This window comes from Rhodamnia argentea, chromosome 4 (genome assembly GCF_020921035.1).
Source record: "Rhodamnia argentea isolate NSW1041297 chromosome 4, ASM2092103v1, whole genome shotgun sequence".
NCBI classification, from domain to species: Eukaryota; Viridiplantae; Streptophyta; class Magnoliopsida; order Myrtales; family Myrtaceae; genus Rhodamnia; species Rhodamnia argentea.
In genome coordinates this window covers 14,888,742-14,908,484 of record NC_063153.1, presented here as the reverse complement: position 1 = coordinate 14,908,484, position 19,743 = coordinate 14,888,742, and the positions used below count along the sequence as shown (strand labels likewise).

The 19,743-nt window shown below is 38.7% G+C and overlaps 1 protein-coding gene across 1 annotated transcript; it reads left to right on the top strand.

Moving 5' to 3' along the window:
• Nucleotides 1-2,467: 2,467 nt before the first annotated feature.
• Nucleotides 2,468-18,568, top strand: LOC115749089 (probable RNA-dependent RNA polymerase 5). Its single transcript, XM_048277921.1, has 19 exons — nucleotides 2,468-2,848; nucleotides 4,269-4,431; nucleotides 4,511-4,640; nucleotides 6,045-6,119; nucleotides 6,956-7,148; nucleotides 8,318-8,492; nucleotides 8,571-8,658; nucleotides 8,768-8,911; nucleotides 9,284-9,298; nucleotides 9,391-9,462; nucleotides 10,666-10,772; nucleotides 11,949-12,097; nucleotides 12,370-12,592; nucleotides 13,603-13,828; nucleotides 15,212-15,357; nucleotides 16,629-16,794; nucleotides 17,185-17,323; nucleotides 17,698-17,864; nucleotides 18,055-18,568. Exons 1-19 carry the CDS (start codon nucleotides 2,509-2,511, stop codon nucleotides 18,289-18,291), a joined length of 2,955 nt encoding a protein of 984 aa, XP_048133878.1. The 5' UTR covers nucleotides 2,468-2,508; the 3' UTR covers nucleotides 18,292-18,568.
• Nucleotides 18,569-19,743: the final 1,175 nt, after the last annotated feature.

Genomic DNA, 19,743 nt, shown 5'->3' with positions numbered 1-19,743 from the left:
TGCATGCTTTTAACAAAAATCAAACCTAGACTTTTTTTTTCCTTTCTTTTACTTAGTGTTGGGCCCACACGCTTTTCTACCAAGCTGGCGTGAAATCTCCTTGTTTTCCTTTGAAGATACTGACCATGCCTCCCAATATATGATATAATATAGGAAACTAGTGGGCCCCCTTCTTTGTACAATTAAAGAAAGAAGTCCATCATCAGAAGTCTTCTCTTCTTTATCTTCTTGCATTTACTCAAATTAGCGAAAACTTGAGTCAAAATTAACAGCTCCAGCTAATTTTATGTGTGCGGCGCATTCGTACAATTTCGTACTTCATTTCGAATCCAGCTCGCACATGAATGAGTTCTTTATTATCTCACATTCCTTGACTACAAGTTCAATATGTTCTACACACACACACACACACATATATATATATATATGGTTTTCTTCCACAGATAAATTTAAGCTTTTCAAATAATTGACAGGAGCCCCACACTGGGAGGTCTTTCTTTTACTTCCAACTTTTGATCAATAAACAAATTACACCCCAAATTATGAAATGCTTTAATGTAAAAAAGAAAAATATTCTCTTGCATCTCTTTTTAGATCAGCCAAAGGTAGGTGGAAAGAATCTCTCTGCCTCCAGACTAATCCCGACTCCTTCCTCACGGTATCTGTCTCACTCCTCCTCCTACCTTCATCTCTGATCGAGGCTTCTCGTGGCCACAGTGGCACTATCGCCGATTCGCTATGTACTAGCTGGTCCGAACGGCGATGACGGCAACCGCAATGGCAAATGTGTGACCAAGGAACTCAACTTGACAGGCGATAACAATCTACAGGAACCGAGGGTTATAATTGACCATAGGAAATATTACAACATTATGGATAATTACTAGTGGGAATATTTAGAAGTTACAAAATGTAAAGTAATTGACGTTTATTAACCGTTATTAGTAATGATAAGTTACGTCTCTTGCGATAATCTAAGATAAATTACCATTTCAAGGCGGTTGATGCATGTTACGACCTCTAATAACTAAATTATTATATGAAAAGAGAAACTAATAATTGTACATGCAATCTAGATTAGACGAGGTGAGTTAAATCACAATTGTTGGAGTTATATACCTGAGTACAAGAACTATAAAGTACGACTTTTAATGCAAAATTGCAATATTGTTAAAAGGAGTAAACATCTCTTTAAGGCGAAGTCATTTACCTTGTTGGAAGTAATATGAGTTACTTTGAAAGGACTAATTTAGCTTGAAAGTAAGGTTCACGAATTAGCTTGTTGTATCGTAGGTGTATAATAAAGTCCATGGACTGTGTTCCATATTAGTAAAGTAAGTTTCCGCATCGTAAATTACTTTACAATCTGTAAACTTTTGTAATATAACTTACAAGAGTTGCTTCCGATCGCAAATTTCCATTGTATAATCGTCATACTCCATAACTTGCTGTACTGTGACGTGGCATTTGACATAAAGCAACTTCTCTTGGAAGCATGCAAACTTCTCAGAGAAGTAATCTTTGTTTTGTCTTTTTTTCCCAAGGGAAAGTAATTATTGTTTGTTGGCCAGAAAAGGGGAGAAAAATGTAATAGGGTAGTAGCGAATTGATTACTACAATAAAAGTAATAAAGGATTTTTCGAAATATAAGTAGTATTTGGTGAATTATAATTTAAAAGTGCACGACGTTGATTTGAATCATGCTTGGAAAAAGTATACTTTTGTAGAGGAGTTTTACTAATTTCTTTGAAAAAAAAACGTCAAAATCGGAGAAGGACTCAATGGCCGGCGAGCCACCGGCGAGGCCAGGTCTAGGTGTCGGCCACTTGTGGCGGCTGAGCCCTTCACCAATGACCTTGTGCGAGGTGAGGACATTTTCGAAACGATTAAAGTTTAGCGACGGCAAAGCTGAAAGAAAAAAATTAGATTAGCATGTCGGAAATATCGGGACCTTGAACCAATGGGTTTTAAAAGCATTTGGAAATGTAATCGTATTTCTCTAAAGCATTTTTAAAAAATTTATCATATAGTATTTGCATTTTATTCAAATAGCTTTAGAGTCTAAAGCCAATTGAGAAAATAGTTTTCTTCTTTGTTTTTTTTCTTTTTGACAAAGGAAAATGATTTTCAAACACGTGTGCTTGTGCTTTAGCCCCCCTTTCTTACGTCCTCTTTCCGTTCCCATCGTCTCTTTTTCGGAGCACTGGTTCAGGACTTTCATGACAGAATCTTCAGATTTTCAATTTTTTTTTTAATCTCAAGAAAACGCGAGAAAATGGCAAGACAAGGATTCGTCCATTTTCCATTTTGATTTCAGATTTTCCCGGAAAGTTCAAACACCGCCAAAAGGAAATAGTACAACTACAGCCCACAGTCACCCCCGCTCGTCGCCTTCCTCACCCCTACAAAATCCTAGAGTCTCTCGGTCGTCGTGGTCGATCAAACTCAGAAACCTCTCTCTCTCTCTCTCTCTCCGTCTCCGGCGCGCGGACTCACTCGTCCATCGCCATGAACGCTCCTCCTCCTTCCTCTCCTTCCGCTCCGCCTTCACAGCTCGTGCCGCTTCCTGTTTCTGTCGAGGACGAGATACGCCGAATCTGCACTGACCAGAACCAGCCTCCCCCGAACGTGTGGACTCGGAAGAAGCTCGCTTCGCTCAGCGAAGAGGCCGCACTTCAGGTCCTGTGGTCGACCGCCGCGACAAAAATCAAGTATTCCATCGATGGTTTGATCTCGCGCATTATCGAAAACAGCGCCGGCTCTTCTCCTTCGCCGTCTCCGACGGAGATCCCTTGCGTGCCCTTGAATGATCAAAGTCCGGCCCGTTCGCCTGTGATGAATTCGCGCGGTCAGTGACGTTCCTTTTCGTGGTGTTGTCATATGTTTTTTTTGTTGTGTGGAGGTCGTGCTTGTGATTTTTGTGCTTGTAATTCGGAGAAATTAGAGAAAACGTGGACGGTCGATCATCGCAAATTTGAGGGTCTAATATCTAAAAAAACCTTCAACTTTAGCATTTGTGATAATTCTATCCAAAATTTTTTTTTTATCTCATGAAAAACCTCCAACTTTTATATTTGTCTCAATTCTACCCAAACTTTTGCTTTTGTCTCAATTCTACCGGCCTAATATAAAAAAAATCCTCAACTTTAACATATGTCTCAGTCATATCCAAAACTCTTTTTTTGTATAATAAAAAACCTCTAACTGTTACTTTTATCTCAATTACGTCATCGTTAGCCTTTCGTCCATAATCACCATTAATTAATCCTATGTGGCATTTTCACGTTGTTAATGAATTACACCTTAATAAAGCTGACATGAAAAAACTCATGAACTTCTCTTTTGTAATTTGCTTCTCCTACATATTGCCGGGAGATATAGAGTCACTCAAGATAGCATGTTTAGTATTCTCTTCGGCACTTAGCAGCCCAAAAAAGGCTAGACATGGAGATATTTGGACTAACGATCTAAATCCTCGTCGTTCCCGAAAACTACTGTTTTTAAATTTCGAAGATTCAATGATAAGTTCGGCGAGAAAACTTGAGTCACGTAAGATTAACTAACGCTAATTATGGATGGAAGACCGATGGTGGTAGAATTGGGATCAAAGTAAAAGTTGAGGGTTTTTTATGAGACACAAAAAAGTTTTGGATATAATTGAGATAGATGCTAAAGTTGAGGGTTTTTTTTGGTATTAAGCCGGTAGAATTGGAACAAAAGTTAAAGTTTGGAGTTTTTTTTTAGACAACAAAAAATTTGGATATAATTGTCACAGATGCTAAAGTTGAAGGTTTTTTTGGGTATTAGACCCAAATTTGGGAGGAGTGAGATGTTGGGGGAGATGATAATGACTGGTGAGCAAAGACATAAATGTTGACTGAGGTGAGGCAGCCTCTGCTATATGGTGATTTGTGTATTTTTGTAATGAGAACGACTAAAACTATATATATTTTATTGTCTATTGCCTTTGTTTGCTAGTGTTTATTGTTTACGAAACGGCAAACTCGCTTCCGACATTTCATCTTTTGTCTTCCTGTGTATAATGATGAACATGGATCGTTCAACGTATGCGGGAAAGAATTGCTGATGCGGTGGTTTTCCTTGTTTTGTCTTCATTGTCCTCTTTTTGTGGTGAGAGTGACTGAATCGTATAGACTGACTTTTGGTTACTTGTGTTATTCTTTTCACCTTCTAGCGCTATTTGTCTGGCAAGATTAGTTTGTTCAAACTCTACAGAACATTTGAGCTGGGTATTTTTTTTCTGCTAGACAATGGATTTGCAAGCTTTCCTGTGCGAGATCAACAGATTGGAAGTCTGAGACTTTCTCCGAGTTTGGAAAACGGGAATGCACAAGCAGTTAGCCCCCACCTGAAGGCTCTGAGCGAACTGGAGTTTAGAAAAGCATTTCTCATTCTAAACTACATTGGGGGGTAAGTTCTCTTTTCGGTTGCTCTGTCTGAATGTTGTCAGCTCTGCATTTTTACCGTGTTGGGCTGCTATTTTATGCAGAGGAAATCTTGAAGACGCCATAGACAGTGATAGGATTCGACTGATGAAAGATCTCAGAATGATTGAATTTGAGGAAGCGGTCTGGAATGCCATCGGACAGTCTCGTGTAAAGAAAGACGAGCGTTGTAAGGTAACTTATAGGAAGCGATTCATTTGTCCATAGTTTCCGAAACCAGTCCCTTTTATGCATATTCTAAATATTTGAGAAAAAAATTGTGAATATGCAAAAATGTGTGTGCGTGCGCATTTGAGTGAGTGAGAGAGAGAGAGAGAGAGAGAGAGAGAGAGAGAGAATGTGTACCCATACATATAATATGTACATATGGAAGTATGCTTATTATTTCTATAGAGTATTAGAATTGTTTTAATTGCAAATTTACCGTAAAACAGGACGAGTATTGTAGATCACAGGTCATGAGGGAATTAGTGAACTATGGCTTGTGTAGGATGCCTCCTTTGTATTGTCTCTTCCGTCTTGCGAGGGAGGATGGGATGTAAAAACCGGTGTTCTGATGTGCCTGGATACAAATAATCTCTACATCATGACAATGTTGCTTGGTTGGGATGATTGTACCCAAAGGTTTGTTGGATTTTGTCGTTTGTTCCGTCAACATAGGATTGAGCGGTTCTATTCATAACGTTCGTACATCACACTGCTCGCAACACTATTCCTAAGGAAATTAATTCATTAAGGACAAGCGAATGACTTGATATTAGCATCTCCTTGTCACTAGGATTTCCTTTCATCTAAAAGTTCTTAAATGCAATGTGATCCATTACTAATCTCCCCTGGAAATCCACATAATTGACAAAAATGATCGCATCTTTCTGCATTGCGGCTGAAGTCACGGTGCTCGTTTGGCAAAGACGAAGCTTTTTCGTGAGATTTGCGGTTGTTGAAATTATCATTAATGTGAAATTTGGTTGCCTAGTATGCTGCGTTTAACAACTAGAATAATCACTTTCATCACTACTCAAAGTTACTTTCGCTCGCATGCATGGATGTGTTTTGACCCTCTTTAGCTGCATATTGTCTCTCTTTGTTAGCTCTCTTGGGGGTGTCTCCACTCTTCTCCTAATGGAGTCCCTTTTGAGTTGTCTCCACAAACTCGTCATGTTTATTATCTTAGAATGAAAGACCTAACCTCTTTTCACTCGTCGATGCCAATATCAAAACAAATAATTAAAATCGTTAATTCCATCACATCTGTCATGTTAGGTGCCGGTAGGAAAAACATGTTGGTAGAAACTGATCTCATGGACTAATTACCGCGAAATTTTATATCTTATGTAAACTTAATTTTGAACTTTTTATCAAGCAAATCTTAGGAATTAAAGTTTCTTTAATTCTGGAGATACTTGAGCTTCGTTTATGTATGTTTATTCGTATATATCTCTTTATTTTGACGTGGACAAGGATAAAATATGTAAACCCTTTTAAGACCAATTTAGATATTTGTCCTAATATTCTTTATAATTCAGATTTATCTGTCACCTGGAACTTTTTATGCATTTATGTTGTTTCTGCTTTCAGTACGTTGACTGGGATTCTGGAAAGACACACTTCTACCACTGTAACATTTCACCTCCGGGGTGTTATCGTTTTAAAGTAAGTTTCTTGGCTTTATCATGCATGTATACTATAAGACTCGATTCTGATTCGGTTATATCAGTGATGGCTCTTTCTTCCCAAATAAGTCGTGGAAGCGATTTTTCTACAGTGGAGGATTAGTGCATCACTTAAGTCATTTTCCCCCTTTTCAAATTCACACCGCATATAGCAGTTGTCGGCATGCATCCTGTACATGGAATAAACTTGAGTTCAATTCAAGAGATATAGAAAATGGGTGATATATTAGTTGAAAATATGGGAAGTGGCATCAGTTGGTGCACCTTGTCGGAATGCCGACCTGCATCTTTATCACTGTACTATCGCTGCTTGGCTCTTGTTGCGTTGAAGTTGTCTAACACTGGCTTGGTCATCTGATTTATTAATCCTGATATGATCGAATCATTTAGAGAGGATAAACGAGAAAAAATAAAATGTGCTTTGAGCGGTTGGCTGTTGGATAGGAGCTGGGTACTCCCATCAATATCTCTGCATGTCTGATGCTTTTACTACCACAGTGAACGTGGTTGTTTTTTTTTTTTTTTTTGCCCCCTTCCGTGCCATCTATTTATTTCACTGTACAGCTTCTTCTGGTGCCAACAAGAAATGTTTTAACTTTATGAATCACGTTATCAATTGCCCAAGAGCATTTGTTAAGCATACATAATAAAGAAGGTTTTGATTTTCTTAGTGAATGCACCACAAGTAAAGCAATAAATTTGGGAATTACAAGTTTCCTTTTTGGCTGTTAAGAAAGTTCCTCACGGACCCTTTTGAACAAGATCGTTACGATTTTGGGTTCTCATTGTGATGCTTGAGACTGTGTGTGCATTCAGGGTCCTTACCTTGATAAGAGGAGAACACTTTTACAAAAGGCACTAGGAGATGAGAATGTTCTCCTTGTCAAGGTGGCAGAAGAGGGGACGGACAAAAGCAGCAAATCGATGGGTTCTGCTGATACTTTTGCTTTATATAAAAAGATTGCAAAGGAGGGGATTCCTGTCGGTTCCCGTCGATACAAGTTCTTCGGTACGCACTATTGCTCGTGCTCTTCGTGTGCAGTTTTGTATGATGTGTTCACATCCTTAAAACTTTTATTATGATGTGTATCAGAACATGTGAGTTCGCGACCAACTTGTCTCATCAAATAAGACAATTATGATACAAATAATCAGAAGAATTAGTCATGACATTCTATTCTGGCTTGTATCTGGGTAATTTTTTTTTTTTCTTTGACCGATCTCCACTGTCATGTTAATGTTGAAATGGAGTATATAGCTTTATACAAGCATGAGTTTGCAGTTTGCTTGTAGTTGTTTATTCTTTTGTTCTGCACTCCCTTTGCCTTTTGTTTTGCTAGGAAATGTCGAATTTGTTTGGAATGATATTTACTATTAACTCTTACTTTGTATAAAAAATCATGCCGATCTCGCCATTTGATTTTATTAAATGCAAAATACATGAAGCCCTTCAGAATACATGAATGTTGACATGTATAGCCATTAGAATTTTTACGTATTTTTTCGGGAACTTGTACATTTTTTTTTTCATTTTCACATTTTCGTAGTGAATTCAAAAGCATGAAAAAGCAAATTTTTTGAAGTGTCGACGTATACTTGATGTGCACTATGTTCGTTTCCGGACTGCTTCGACTCTTGGGACAAGGAGCTTCCCAGCATTCAATCTTATTGCTGTTTTGCCAAAATTTCTGTATTCTCTTAAATTTGTTGGGAAAGCTGGTATTCCTAACTAGATGATCTTGGTCGCAATCATGTTTCCCGTTTTCCATTCGACAATGATTTACTCATTAATGTTCCTAAGTAAAGCGTGGGGGTGGGGATTCTATGCCTGTTCTAGCTTTCATCTTCTGACACTATGAAATATGCGATACTCTCTCCTCGTGCCCCTGGGCATTGTTTTGATCTGCATACGTTCACTGGACATGTTTGGTGCTCAACTTACTTCTAGAATTACATGCGCGGCCATGATAATTACATCAGCACATACTAGTGTTGGTATTTTCCGTTTTTATTTCACCAAGTATATTCCATTTTTCCCTTTGTTATTAAGTGTATGGCATGCATAACGGGGACACATTCACCTTAATTTTTGGAGCCTTGTCTGCTGCAATGAGAGCTTAAATGCACGTGTCTACTGCCAATAAGCTATTCACCTTTGCTGACATGGTAATTAATCAGTGTTTAAGGATGGAGGAAAGGAAGAGAAAAAAAGAGACCCCACCACGTCCTCTGTGAAGTGTTACTTTGTTTGCATGGAGTGCGAGGCACTTAAGGAAAAGAAAACAGTGCATGAAGCGAGATGCCTCTTCATGCATGCGCACACAGTGCCCGACATATCCCGCTACATGATAAGGTTCGTTGCCGTAGAAGTTTTTCATCTGAACTTTGCGTGAACATTCGATCCTAATGATGTGCATCTGCTAATGAACAGGCTGTCTCTCATCTTGTCCAAAACTATTACCTTGGAAGTTGACTGGGATCGTGTCACGATTGAGACAATTAAGGATGAGGAGTGCAAGGTGTTATCTTTGGATTATATCTTAAACGAAAATTTGGTCTTATCTAATTAATCATATTCTTTTAATTCACTCCTACGCTTAGCATGGTCAATTTCCTATGTAATTGCAGGATCAAGAGGGAAATTCCATCTATGATAAGCAGGGAAAGCCACTTATACATACCGACGGAACTGGATTTGTATCTGAGGACATAGCTTTGAAGTGTCGCGGAAATATATTCAAGGGAAGCAGCATGATTACTCCTGCTTTTGAGGTTTGTGACCTGTGCAAGAGAGACGGACCTGGAAAACATAATAATAGCAAGAAAAAAGGAAAAATTGTAGTGCGTAGTGACGTCATTTATATTTGGTTGAGGGTTGTGTATAGTCACGCTGACGCTTTAATGGCTATGCTACGTTTGGCAGTAGGATGATGTTGCCTGGGTAAGACGAATTACTGGACTGTCTAGTACAAGTAGTAATCGTACAAGAGGGCTAAGAATGCAAACCATGCAGTAAATTTGAATTAAATTCCTAGAAGTTTGTATTTATAGCTGCTCTAGATGCTATCTACCTATGATTTGGTCATTTTTCTGTTATCCTAGAGATTTGCCGGCTGCAGTGACAGCGAGCAGAAACGTTGGGAGGGCATATGTGAACCGGTAGTTGATGGAAATTTTCTTTTCTGTGCCGATGCTTGATTATTATACAGTACGTACAAGTTGAACTTTTGCTCTTTAAACTTCTATTGCAGCCTTCGCTGATTCAGTTCCGTCTATACAATGATGGTAGAGCCGTCAAGGGTACAGTTCTGATTAATAAGCAGGTAAACATTCTGCGGTATTATGCTATTTGCTGTATCTGAATATTAGAGTGTTCATGTCCTGTCATGCATTTCTGCTTTCGATCTATTTAATGTTTTAAAAACTAGAATTATCTCTTGCTATGTCCTATTTTGCTTAAAACAATGTGGTATAAATTGGTGGAATCGGAATTGATTATTGTATGTTCCCTTTTCGATTTTTTGACACGTGTTAGTTGGTCCTTCAATATGAACAAAATAAGATAAATTTATTGATCTGATATTTAGTAGGCTTTTCATTCTATTAAATTATGCTCTATACTGGTTTCACGAGCTTGAATCAGTTTTTTTTTTTTTTTTGGGTCTAACATCGGTGAAATTTGCTCTGCACCCGATCAGCATGAGAGTGTAATAGAAGTTGCATGTGTTCTGGTCGAAAAGAGGATTCCTCACTTCTTTCTCTCATCTTCTTTCTCTTATCACTTAGGAGCCGTGCGAGATGAAAATTTCATGCACGGTTTTGAATGAAAGAAAGAAGGGAGGAATCATCTTTTCGACTTTGACTCTCCCACTCCAGTCGTTGCTTTTCTTTATGTTACTTCGAAATTGGCTGCTTCCAAAATGAAAAGGGAATTAAAAGAAAAATATTGACTATTTTTGTGTAATTTTGTGGCCTCAAATACTATTTTTCTTGATTTTCCAAGCATTTTCCTATTTTCCAAAAATATTAAAAATGAGAAAAATTTAGCCCAAAACTCAAATTCTATTATTAGGTTCAATTTTCAATCCAACTTGAATCGCACTTCTTACCAACTAATCAACAGTTAATAGAGGAGTTCAATTTAAAAAAAAAAAAAAGATGTTATTTCTATCGTTAACATGCAAAATTGAACCAAGAATTCTCTTTCTTCATCATCAATCGAATCACTGTTCGCGAACTAGGATTCGATTTTATCATCAATCCAATCACCATAGAAAAAGAAAAACTGTTTATCAAGCAGATCATGTTGTCGACAAAAAATTGTTGAGATTCTAGGTTAAATAATTGATGCTGCTAGAGCGTTTTGGTTGCATTGGAAAATCCACATTGCACTATTAAGGATCGCTTCAGCTTTGAGATGTAAGATGTCTAGTTATTAGCTTTTAAACTGTAATGATTCTCTATAGAGCGATTTATTTCTATTGGCTCGTGTATTCTAATCGTTTCAGCCAAACTTTGATCTGTAGCTTCCCCCTCATACAATTCATATTCGACCATCCATGATCAAGGTTGAAAAGGATCCTAAGCTTTCAGATGTCGGGACAGTTGATTCACTGGAAGTAGTAACGACAAGGTACAACCAACATATTCTGCCAATAAGCAACTATTGGTCTTATAAACTCTCTGAGGTTCATATGGCACCTGCGACCTTAGTACTGTCATCGCTGTGTTATCTGTGGGTTTGTTGCCCTGCTATGTTTTCGAGTCGTTGATCATATCATCATGTTAATATTTTCCTTTGCGGTTAGCTTGTTAAAAGACCCGGATAAGCCATACTGAAAAGTTAGCAGATTTCCTGTTCTTTCAATAATTTAATTGGAACATGGGACATGTTTCTCGTGTGAATCTGTTTAGCAGAGTCGGTAGCTTGTGTATTTGCCCTAGTGCCTATCAATATAACATGAAGTTGAACATATTATATCAGCAGTACCTTAGAACTGACAACTCGGGAAAGGAGCCATGTCCTTCAGAGAGAGAGAGAGAGATGAGAATTATTTGGTAGATTGTTACTTCATCAATTCCTTTCTCTGGTGCACTTCGGTGTATAAAACTGTTCCTGATAGATGTAGCACCGGAGAGGCCCATCGGGAGTTCTGAGTTACATAAAACTTGGTGTGACCATTGTGGCCTATCTTGTAATGCTGATGCTGTGACTTCTTGACAAGAATTGTCAATTGTATCAAAAGAAATGCCTGGAACAACCTATGCACTATAACTAACAGAATAAGAGATTGCACCCTTAAAACTGAAATTTTGAGACTTCGCTCATTTCATTTTAGAAATGTTAGGGAGACATGTGGACATTTCTGAATAATAGGCCACAACATAAGCCATTTTTGCAGTTTACCCCTGAATACTGCCAATGCCTTCATAGAGTGGAGTTAATTCGTATATGGCACACAGAGTCCCAACTGTCTCGTTAGAGGCCCCATGGACTTTGTGAAGCCTATCTATCAACTAAATCCTTATTTTGCCATCCGTTTTTTCAAGATGATATTAGCAGATTGAAAAATGCGATCCTTTCGATGGCTGACTTTTAAAATGACAATTGTAGATTGAGCGATAGAATGTTGATCAGTTTTCATCAAATCTGATGTGCTTGAAACTGGCTGGAATTCTTAATGGGTGAAAATCAAGATCGTAATATCGTGAATTACTCAATCCCATTGCTTTTTTTAAGAGCTCATTCTGCCATCAAAATTTTACCTTTTCGGAGGGACTTATCAGACCTTGGTCCTCATTGATGCAGCAATAAGCCAAGAACTGCATGTCTTTCAAAGACTTTGATTGCACTCTTATGCTATGGAGGGGTCCCGAATGAATTTTTTTTGGACATGATGAAGAGTGCTCTGGGAGATGCCAATAGTCTCTTCTCCACAAAACGAGCAGCTTTAAGGGGTAGTATTCTTCTCAACATTTGGACTGTTGAAATATTCTCTGTTCTTGAAAGATTCAACAAAGAGATTTTCTCCAATTTTTTTTTTCTTTTTCTTTTACTTGGTTTTGCTTCTTTTGTTTTTCTGGACTTCAAATATGCGAAAGTATAAAAGCGCATCTTTATTTATCTTTGCTGCTTTTACTTCCTTTGGTTGCATATTTCATTTAACTGCCAATTGATGTTTAAACATTTGTCCTTTTGTTTTCCTTTTGTTCTTTTACTGTATGTGCAGTTTCGGTGAACTATGGTGATATGGATGGTTTCAATGCGGCCAGAATGATCTTATCTGGGATTCCTCTGGACGAATCATTCCTACAGAATCATCTGTCCAAACTCATGAAAATGGAAAAGAACAATTTGAAAGGAGGAAAGATTCCTGTATCAGATTCGTACTATCTAATGGGGACAGCCGATCCCACAGGGATTCTTAAAAGTGATGAAGTTTGTATCATCCTGTATGTACTCGTTATATCATCTTTCTATGCCTGGTTTTTTTATTTAGCATGAGTCTGCTAGAGAAAACTCAAGAGAAACAGTTACTTTAGTAATTTTAATTAGAGTCCATCTTTGGTTTTGTAGCGGCTTGGTTTGGATATGGAATAACTTCTTAACAGTGCCATAGGGGAAATGGCTAAACCAAAATTTAGGTTTGCAAATGTTTGGGGTTATTTGACTGAGCTAACGTTTCACTTTTATCCAACTTAACAGAATTTCAGAAACATAGTATGAATTCTGTGAGGACCCCATACTAGTGGTTTCTCCTTTTCAACAATCATACAAGAGCTGAATTATATATTTGGGAAATGTCCCTTGGCAAAGTTTTGCTAGTGATCATCCATATTTGAGAGTTACGAGTAGTGTTGGCTGGCCGTTGACATCAAACAACCGGTTTAACCCTCTGCCAGGGGCGTGTCCAAGCTAGAAATCCTTTAAATCTGACAGGATCTACTTCCACATTGATTGGTAGCTTCGTTACCATCCATTACAGTATTCTCTTTTGCAGGGTGATAGATAATAGTGTTTGATCTTCAAAGCTAACAGATTAAAAGATTTGCTATTGTTCATGTTTCCAAGTAAAATCATGTTTTATGGCTGCCAATATAGTGGGAAGTATAACGTCAGTCTTCACGAGTATTTGATATGCATAGGTTTTCAGTTTAGTTGTTAAATAACCGTCATCATGCCCTATCCTTCTAATACCATTTGTAAGTGCTTTTGCTTATTCCTTTCATTAATTTGCCAATTAATATCTGTAGCTATGCTTGTCTGGGGCTTAGGTATTTGGTTTGGTTACACACCTCCATTGGATCTAAACATCAATTGAGTTATATTGCTTTTGTGACATCCCACCCATGTTTGAGTTTGATACTTACAACTTCAGGGAAAAGTTGAGATTACCTATTGGGCTTTGATGTTATAAAGTTGTCTCAGGATATTAAAAGTTTTCCTTGAATCATCAATGCAGTGGCAGTGGCCAAATTTCAGGGAAAGTATTGGTCTACCGGAATCCTGGTCTGCATTTTGGGGACATTCATGTTTTGACTGCTACATATGTGGCAGCTCTGGAAACAAAAGTGGGAAATTCCAAGTATGCCATATTTTTCCCTACTAGTGGACCACGCTCCTTGACCGATGAAATAGCTGGTGGGGATTTGGATGGGGATATGTATTGGGTTTCACGGAACCCTCAGGTTGGTGTTTACATGAGATTCACCCATTCTTGTTAGAAGTCTTGTATCACATTTGGTTAATGTCCTCTGCCAGCTTGTGGTGACACAACCCTGCACCCCCCTCCCCATTACCTGCAACCGAAAGTCGTGTTTTTTTATTCCTTTCTGCAATTTCTTCCATGATAGTTCTCATTAGACACTTTTTGCACTTTCAATCATTCTCTTCCTAAATGTGCCATGCTGCATAGCATTGGAATTGTGTGGGGGTACCTCATGGTTTGCAGAGTTTGAGATTTTCCTGTGGGCCAAATTCTCCCTTGCTTTTCAGTTGATGCATACTGGTCTCTAGACTCATACCTAGAATAGTTGTATGTCATCAACTATCTGGGTTCCCACTTGGCTAAGCAGTTGTTACGGAACCTTACCTGGACATTGGAAAAGGGATGAATAATGAATATGGGTTATCCTTGAGTTTGTTGATGTGTAGCTAAAAAGTTGTCTGAAATTTATGTGTTATTCACTAAAATGCCGGACCTTTGGAAGATGAGCCCAGACTTAATTCATGAATGACAAGGAAAATTGTTCATGCTCATGTTTGCTTTTATTGGTTTAAGCAATGTATAAATTGCCTTATCCAGCTACTCTTGATGCATGTTCCTCTTTTGTCTCTCCTTTGGTTTACAAGCCTAGTGAAAGTGAATTTGAGAAGAGTTGATAAACATGACTGACCAACTGGGTCCATTTGCTGGGATGTCTATGGATAATTTCTACATTTAAGATTTTTCTGCTGTTGCTTTTTCTTGAATCTCTCGTGTAATATTGTTTTGGCCGAATGCAGTCTCCACTACTGTTGCTAGCCTGCTGGTCGTTAGTCAGTGCAATTTTGTGTAGCGTAACAAACCTTAGTTGGCAAGGACATATTCACATGCTAGCTGTCCAAGCCAAGCAACTTAAGAAAGATTGGAGCACTTATCACTCAGCCAATAAAAGAAATTTGTTAGTTGATATCAAATGCACGGTCTCTCTCGTGTTGCATGTAATCAGTGCATGGGAAATGAAAACATTTCCTTATGAAGTACAGTTAACCAGTGCCGTGGGGGCACTCGTTAACAAGACCTTTTTGAGAATATCTTTGTTGTTCTGTCTTGCAGTTGTAGATACCTGGATAGATGTCATTTTGTTTTTCATCAGTATTAAATTGTGATTCAATGGGTATGTTCATGATACTGAACTCGTGGATGCATCATGCATTGCTCTTGTTCGGTCATTTTATGAGGACTACCTTGCAGTGGTTGTCTAGGCAATTGTTTGGTATCTACAAAAGTTGTTGATTCAAAATTGCTGATTGATGTCTGTTAAACTCTTTCCAACAACCACTGATTGAGCATGCGATTAATGTGTCAGCTGTTGAAGTATTTTACACCGAGCCAGCCATGGGTATCAGCTTCTGCAGCACGAGACGTAAACTGCAAGAAGCCAAGCGACATGTCTTCCGAGGAGTTGGAGGATGGGTTAATTGATTTATGGTTGAACGCTAGATTTAACCCAAGGTAGGCACTTGAATATGTACTTATTTTTAGGTCAGTGCTGTAAATCTGAGGCTCCATATGCTGGAACTATTTTTGATTGAAGAGAGTGATCTAAGAACTTGGGGGAAAAAGAAAGTTCTGACAAGTGATTCCCACATTAAATACCTCACAGAAATATGGATTTTCCACCTTCGGCTGCAGTTTTAAGATTGATCTGCAAAAGATTTATGGTTTCTTCATGTGATAATACCTTCCTGCCTCTGCAAGAGCATAATTATTTCTGTTGCCCCTGTTATACCTGGCAAAAAAAGAAGTAGTAAAATTTAGCTGCGTAGACTTGCAAATAATTGTTCGTTGCTCTAGCCAAATCTACTTCAGAATGCTTGTCCACTGTTTGATGCTCATTTTCTTTTTTAAACATTGCTTCCAAAAGGCACCTCACACGTGTATTGCACCAACTCACAGACAAGACATGCACACAGAAGCAAAGTACCGAGATTAAGAAGACGGATGTAATCAAGGTTGATTCTTTCCTGCATATTCTTTTGGTGTGCTAGTCTATTAATGGTGGAATTTGTTGATTGAAGTTGGTGATTAACATAGATGAGTACAATAGTGAAAAAGTACCATGCCCCCTTTGTGTTAGACGGCGTCTCCCTCTAAAGGCAGTGTACCTCTTCCCTTTCTTCCAACTTGCATTTTGGAGCATTCATCTTCCCTTTTGTCTTCCTCCACAGAGTCTACCTTAGTTTGCTTCTTTTCTTTTAGACTAGAATTACTAGAAGTTTAGTGAAAAGATTCTTCATGAAATTACTTTTCCTTCGAACAGTTGGACTTCAGCTTTCTCTGATTTTAGCAACTTTTTCCATTTCATCATGGAGATTCGGTCATTTCAGCTTTCAAAACTGCCACCACGAAGGTTAAGAAAATCAATGTATGATGCAATTGCGATATTTTTTCCGAGTATTTTTCATCTGCTTTATGTACTATTTATCTTTGCCTGGACCTAATTAACATCTTTCTCAGAAGCATGTGCCAGTAACTAGACGCATAATTTGGTTGTTTTATTATGTTGATGAGGAAAGATTTATAGCCTTTTTAGCGTCATCAAGCTGGCTCCAGGATATTTCGTTTATAATGTCTGAGATGAGTAAGATGATGCATTGTTGGATGATTAACCTGATGAAAATGTAATTTTGATCATGATGATAATGTGATCTACTTCAATGCTTGATTGTCCTGCATTTACGGCTTTTCTTGGCGAAAATTGACGTTCAATATGCTGTCCTCAGTTACACAGCGGGTACCGCTGCTGATAGTTGGCAGGCACTGATGGATCGTCTTCTAACACTTGGTCGTGATGAAGTCGATGAAAGACGTCGCGTGGAGAGAAATCTTCTTCAGCTGGTTGACATATATTATGATGCCTTGGATGCTCCTAAGAATGGTGGAATAAAGGTCGGTCTCTTATCTCACCTTCCTTGTTATCTCGACACTCTTGCATTTGCTTCTATTCTTTACAGGGCGGATGACCTTGTTTGGTTGCATTATTCAGAGCTTACATTTTCAATTTCATGAGCATGCAATAGAGACTGAAGTTCTCCGAGGCACGCTTCGCCAGATGCGCATATATTTTCATACCGTACCGAGTTGGATCTGGAACCAGCTTAGCACTAGCAAATATTAAAACCTCTGCGGGATGAATCTGTATTGCTTGGCATATGAAAATAAGAATTTCCCTATTTGCCTTTTCCTTAATTTTTAACTGGGTCATGCCATATGCCTATCTTATGGTAAATTTTCTTGGAAGTTATTAGTGACTTTCTTTTGAATTGTGCTGGAGAACAGATTGAACTTCCCAAATGTTTGAAGGCAGAATGTTTCCCACATTACATGGGAAAGGATAAATCCTTCCGCTCTAAGTCTATCCTCGGATTGATTTTTGATGCGGTAGAATCATACCAGGCAGAAAATCAAACCGGCAAAGGTGAGAGATTTTGCCTCATTCAGTTTCTTTTTACTATGGAGATCTTTTTACTGGTGTGGTTTTGTCATATTGCTCTTACTTAGCTCTCGATGCAATATGAAGCCTGGTGATCATTAGTAAAAAGTTGATTCGAGATCATGCTACTAACCTCTTGGCCTGAAAAGAATTAATCTTTGCCGATGGAGTCGGTTGATTAGGATTTCGATCCTTTCGCCAAGTCACCGAGTTTAATGAACAGATTTTGTGTGTAGTCAAATAGCCTCTTCTGCTGGTACTTTTTCCTTCTTAATATTGATCAGCTCCAGTTTTTGTCTTTCTTCATCTTAGCTGTTGAAATTTGTGGGAACTGACTTCTTCTCGCGATGAAAATCTAGGGATTTGGAAGATTCCCTATTTTGATGTGGAAATCCCCAGAGACCGCCTAATGGAGTGGGAAAGACGGTACATGGAATATAGAAACGAGATGGGAGCTGCTTTACGGGAAGGTGGAGAAAAAGTCAAGCATTCCTCCGCAGATGCTGTCATACAGAAATATAAACAGGTTTGTCCATCTAAGACTTCTCATTCATGATTTGCAGTTATAGTCAGGAACAGGGTTCCGGAAAACAAAGTTATAGAGAACACAGAAACATTCCGTATAATTCCTGTGAGACCTGGTTTGAAGAGAGGGAGAGGGAGAGGAAGAGACCTGATTCTAGGAAATTCTTTCGTGCATAATTCTTCTGGTGCAGTTGCTATATGGCGCACCAGAGTTCGAGGAGAGCCCGAGGAAGCTGGAAGATATTTTCACCGAGGCTCTAGCTATCTATAACATTACATACGACTACGCCATGCAACGGAATGACATCGGCAAATGCGGATTCGCTTGGAAAGTGGCGGGTCCTGCGCTCTGCCAGTTTTATGCCAAGAAGCAGGAGCAGAAGTCAATCGTCTGCCTGCCCTCAGTTCTGAAGGAAATCTGCAGTTGAAACTTGACATCAGCGTGGACAAATGCCGTGACTCCAAATTACGGATGCATAATTAGGTTCGCCGGTCGCCTCGTCGGTTGATCCTGGCAGCATGAGATTAGCGCCTTAAAGGTGCTCGAGGCATGCACCTTTGTTTGGATGTTATAAAGATGTTAGATGTACTGCAGTCCATAATCCCGGTGGCCAAGTCCATGTTCAATGTCATTGCCACGGAACTCGGCGTGGCTTTAGCTTGAGTACAATTGCTTGCATTCCTGTTATTTACCTTGTCCTTCGAAATCTCTTGATTTCTAAGGAAGAAAGTTGCCTTTTGACTTTTGTTGTTTCACTAAAAAATGAGTAATTTGAAAACAATTTGTCAAAACAGAAGATTAACATGCAGCTGCCAAGATTGCTCTGATGTCATTGTCGTCTGATACATTTAAGGATGTAATTCAAAAATGCAGTTTTTTTTTTCATGTGAATGCATAATCACTTCAATTTTGTTGATAGGACTGTCACTTTGTTCCTTTTTTATTTTCCAGGTTAATTGTCGTTTATACAAGAGTCTTTTGCAAGAATTTAGCCAGAAACAAGGTCATATACCAATTTTTTGTTTCAACTATGGAAATAGGAGAGAGTTTTACAAGGCAAGAAGCAAGAATCAAAGAGATGATAGAGACTAGTGGTGCAAAAGTTGCTTGCACCATTCTCAAAGAGTGTGCTGACAGGGTTATTCCTACCAACGCCAGAAGGAGGGGAAGGCACAACTCAGGGCGATTCCCTAGCAAGAGTCCACAGCGCGGTTAAATGGTCCAATGCAAGATTGAATCATGCTTGGGTAATAATGCGAATAACACGTCCAAAAATACTTGCTCAACCTTGGTTTTCTACGTTAATTGTGGTTTATACAAGGGTCTTTTACAAGAATTTTCTAAGAAACAAAGTCATTGCCCGCCGGTTAATTATACAATCAGATGTGGTGGAAGTCATACACCAGTTTTTCTTTCAACTATGGAGATAGAAGGAGAGAGTTTTACAGGGCAAGAAGCAAGAATCGAAAAGATAGCAGAGACTAGTGCTGCATAAATTGCTTACACCATTCTCAAAGTGTGTCGGCAGCATTATTCCTGCCGACGCTGGAACTGGAAGGAGGGTAAGGCGCAACTGGTGCGGTTCCCTAGCCGGAGTTCACAAAGCGAATGAGTGATCCAAGGCAAGATTGCACATGATATGCTCAAACTGTCATTATTATGTTTGTGGTTGACAATGTGGCGAAATGCTATACATCGAGTGACGGTCACTTATGGTTGCTTCGTACTTTTTAGAGCTCGAGAATATCATTATCACCGTGTGGATGAAGAAGAAAGAAAATGCCAGAGTGAAAAAAATTGACATTCTTAAGTTGAATTTTCGTTCCATCAGACATTTTAAGGAAAGTGGAAACAGAGTTTATCGTGGGATAGTGAATCC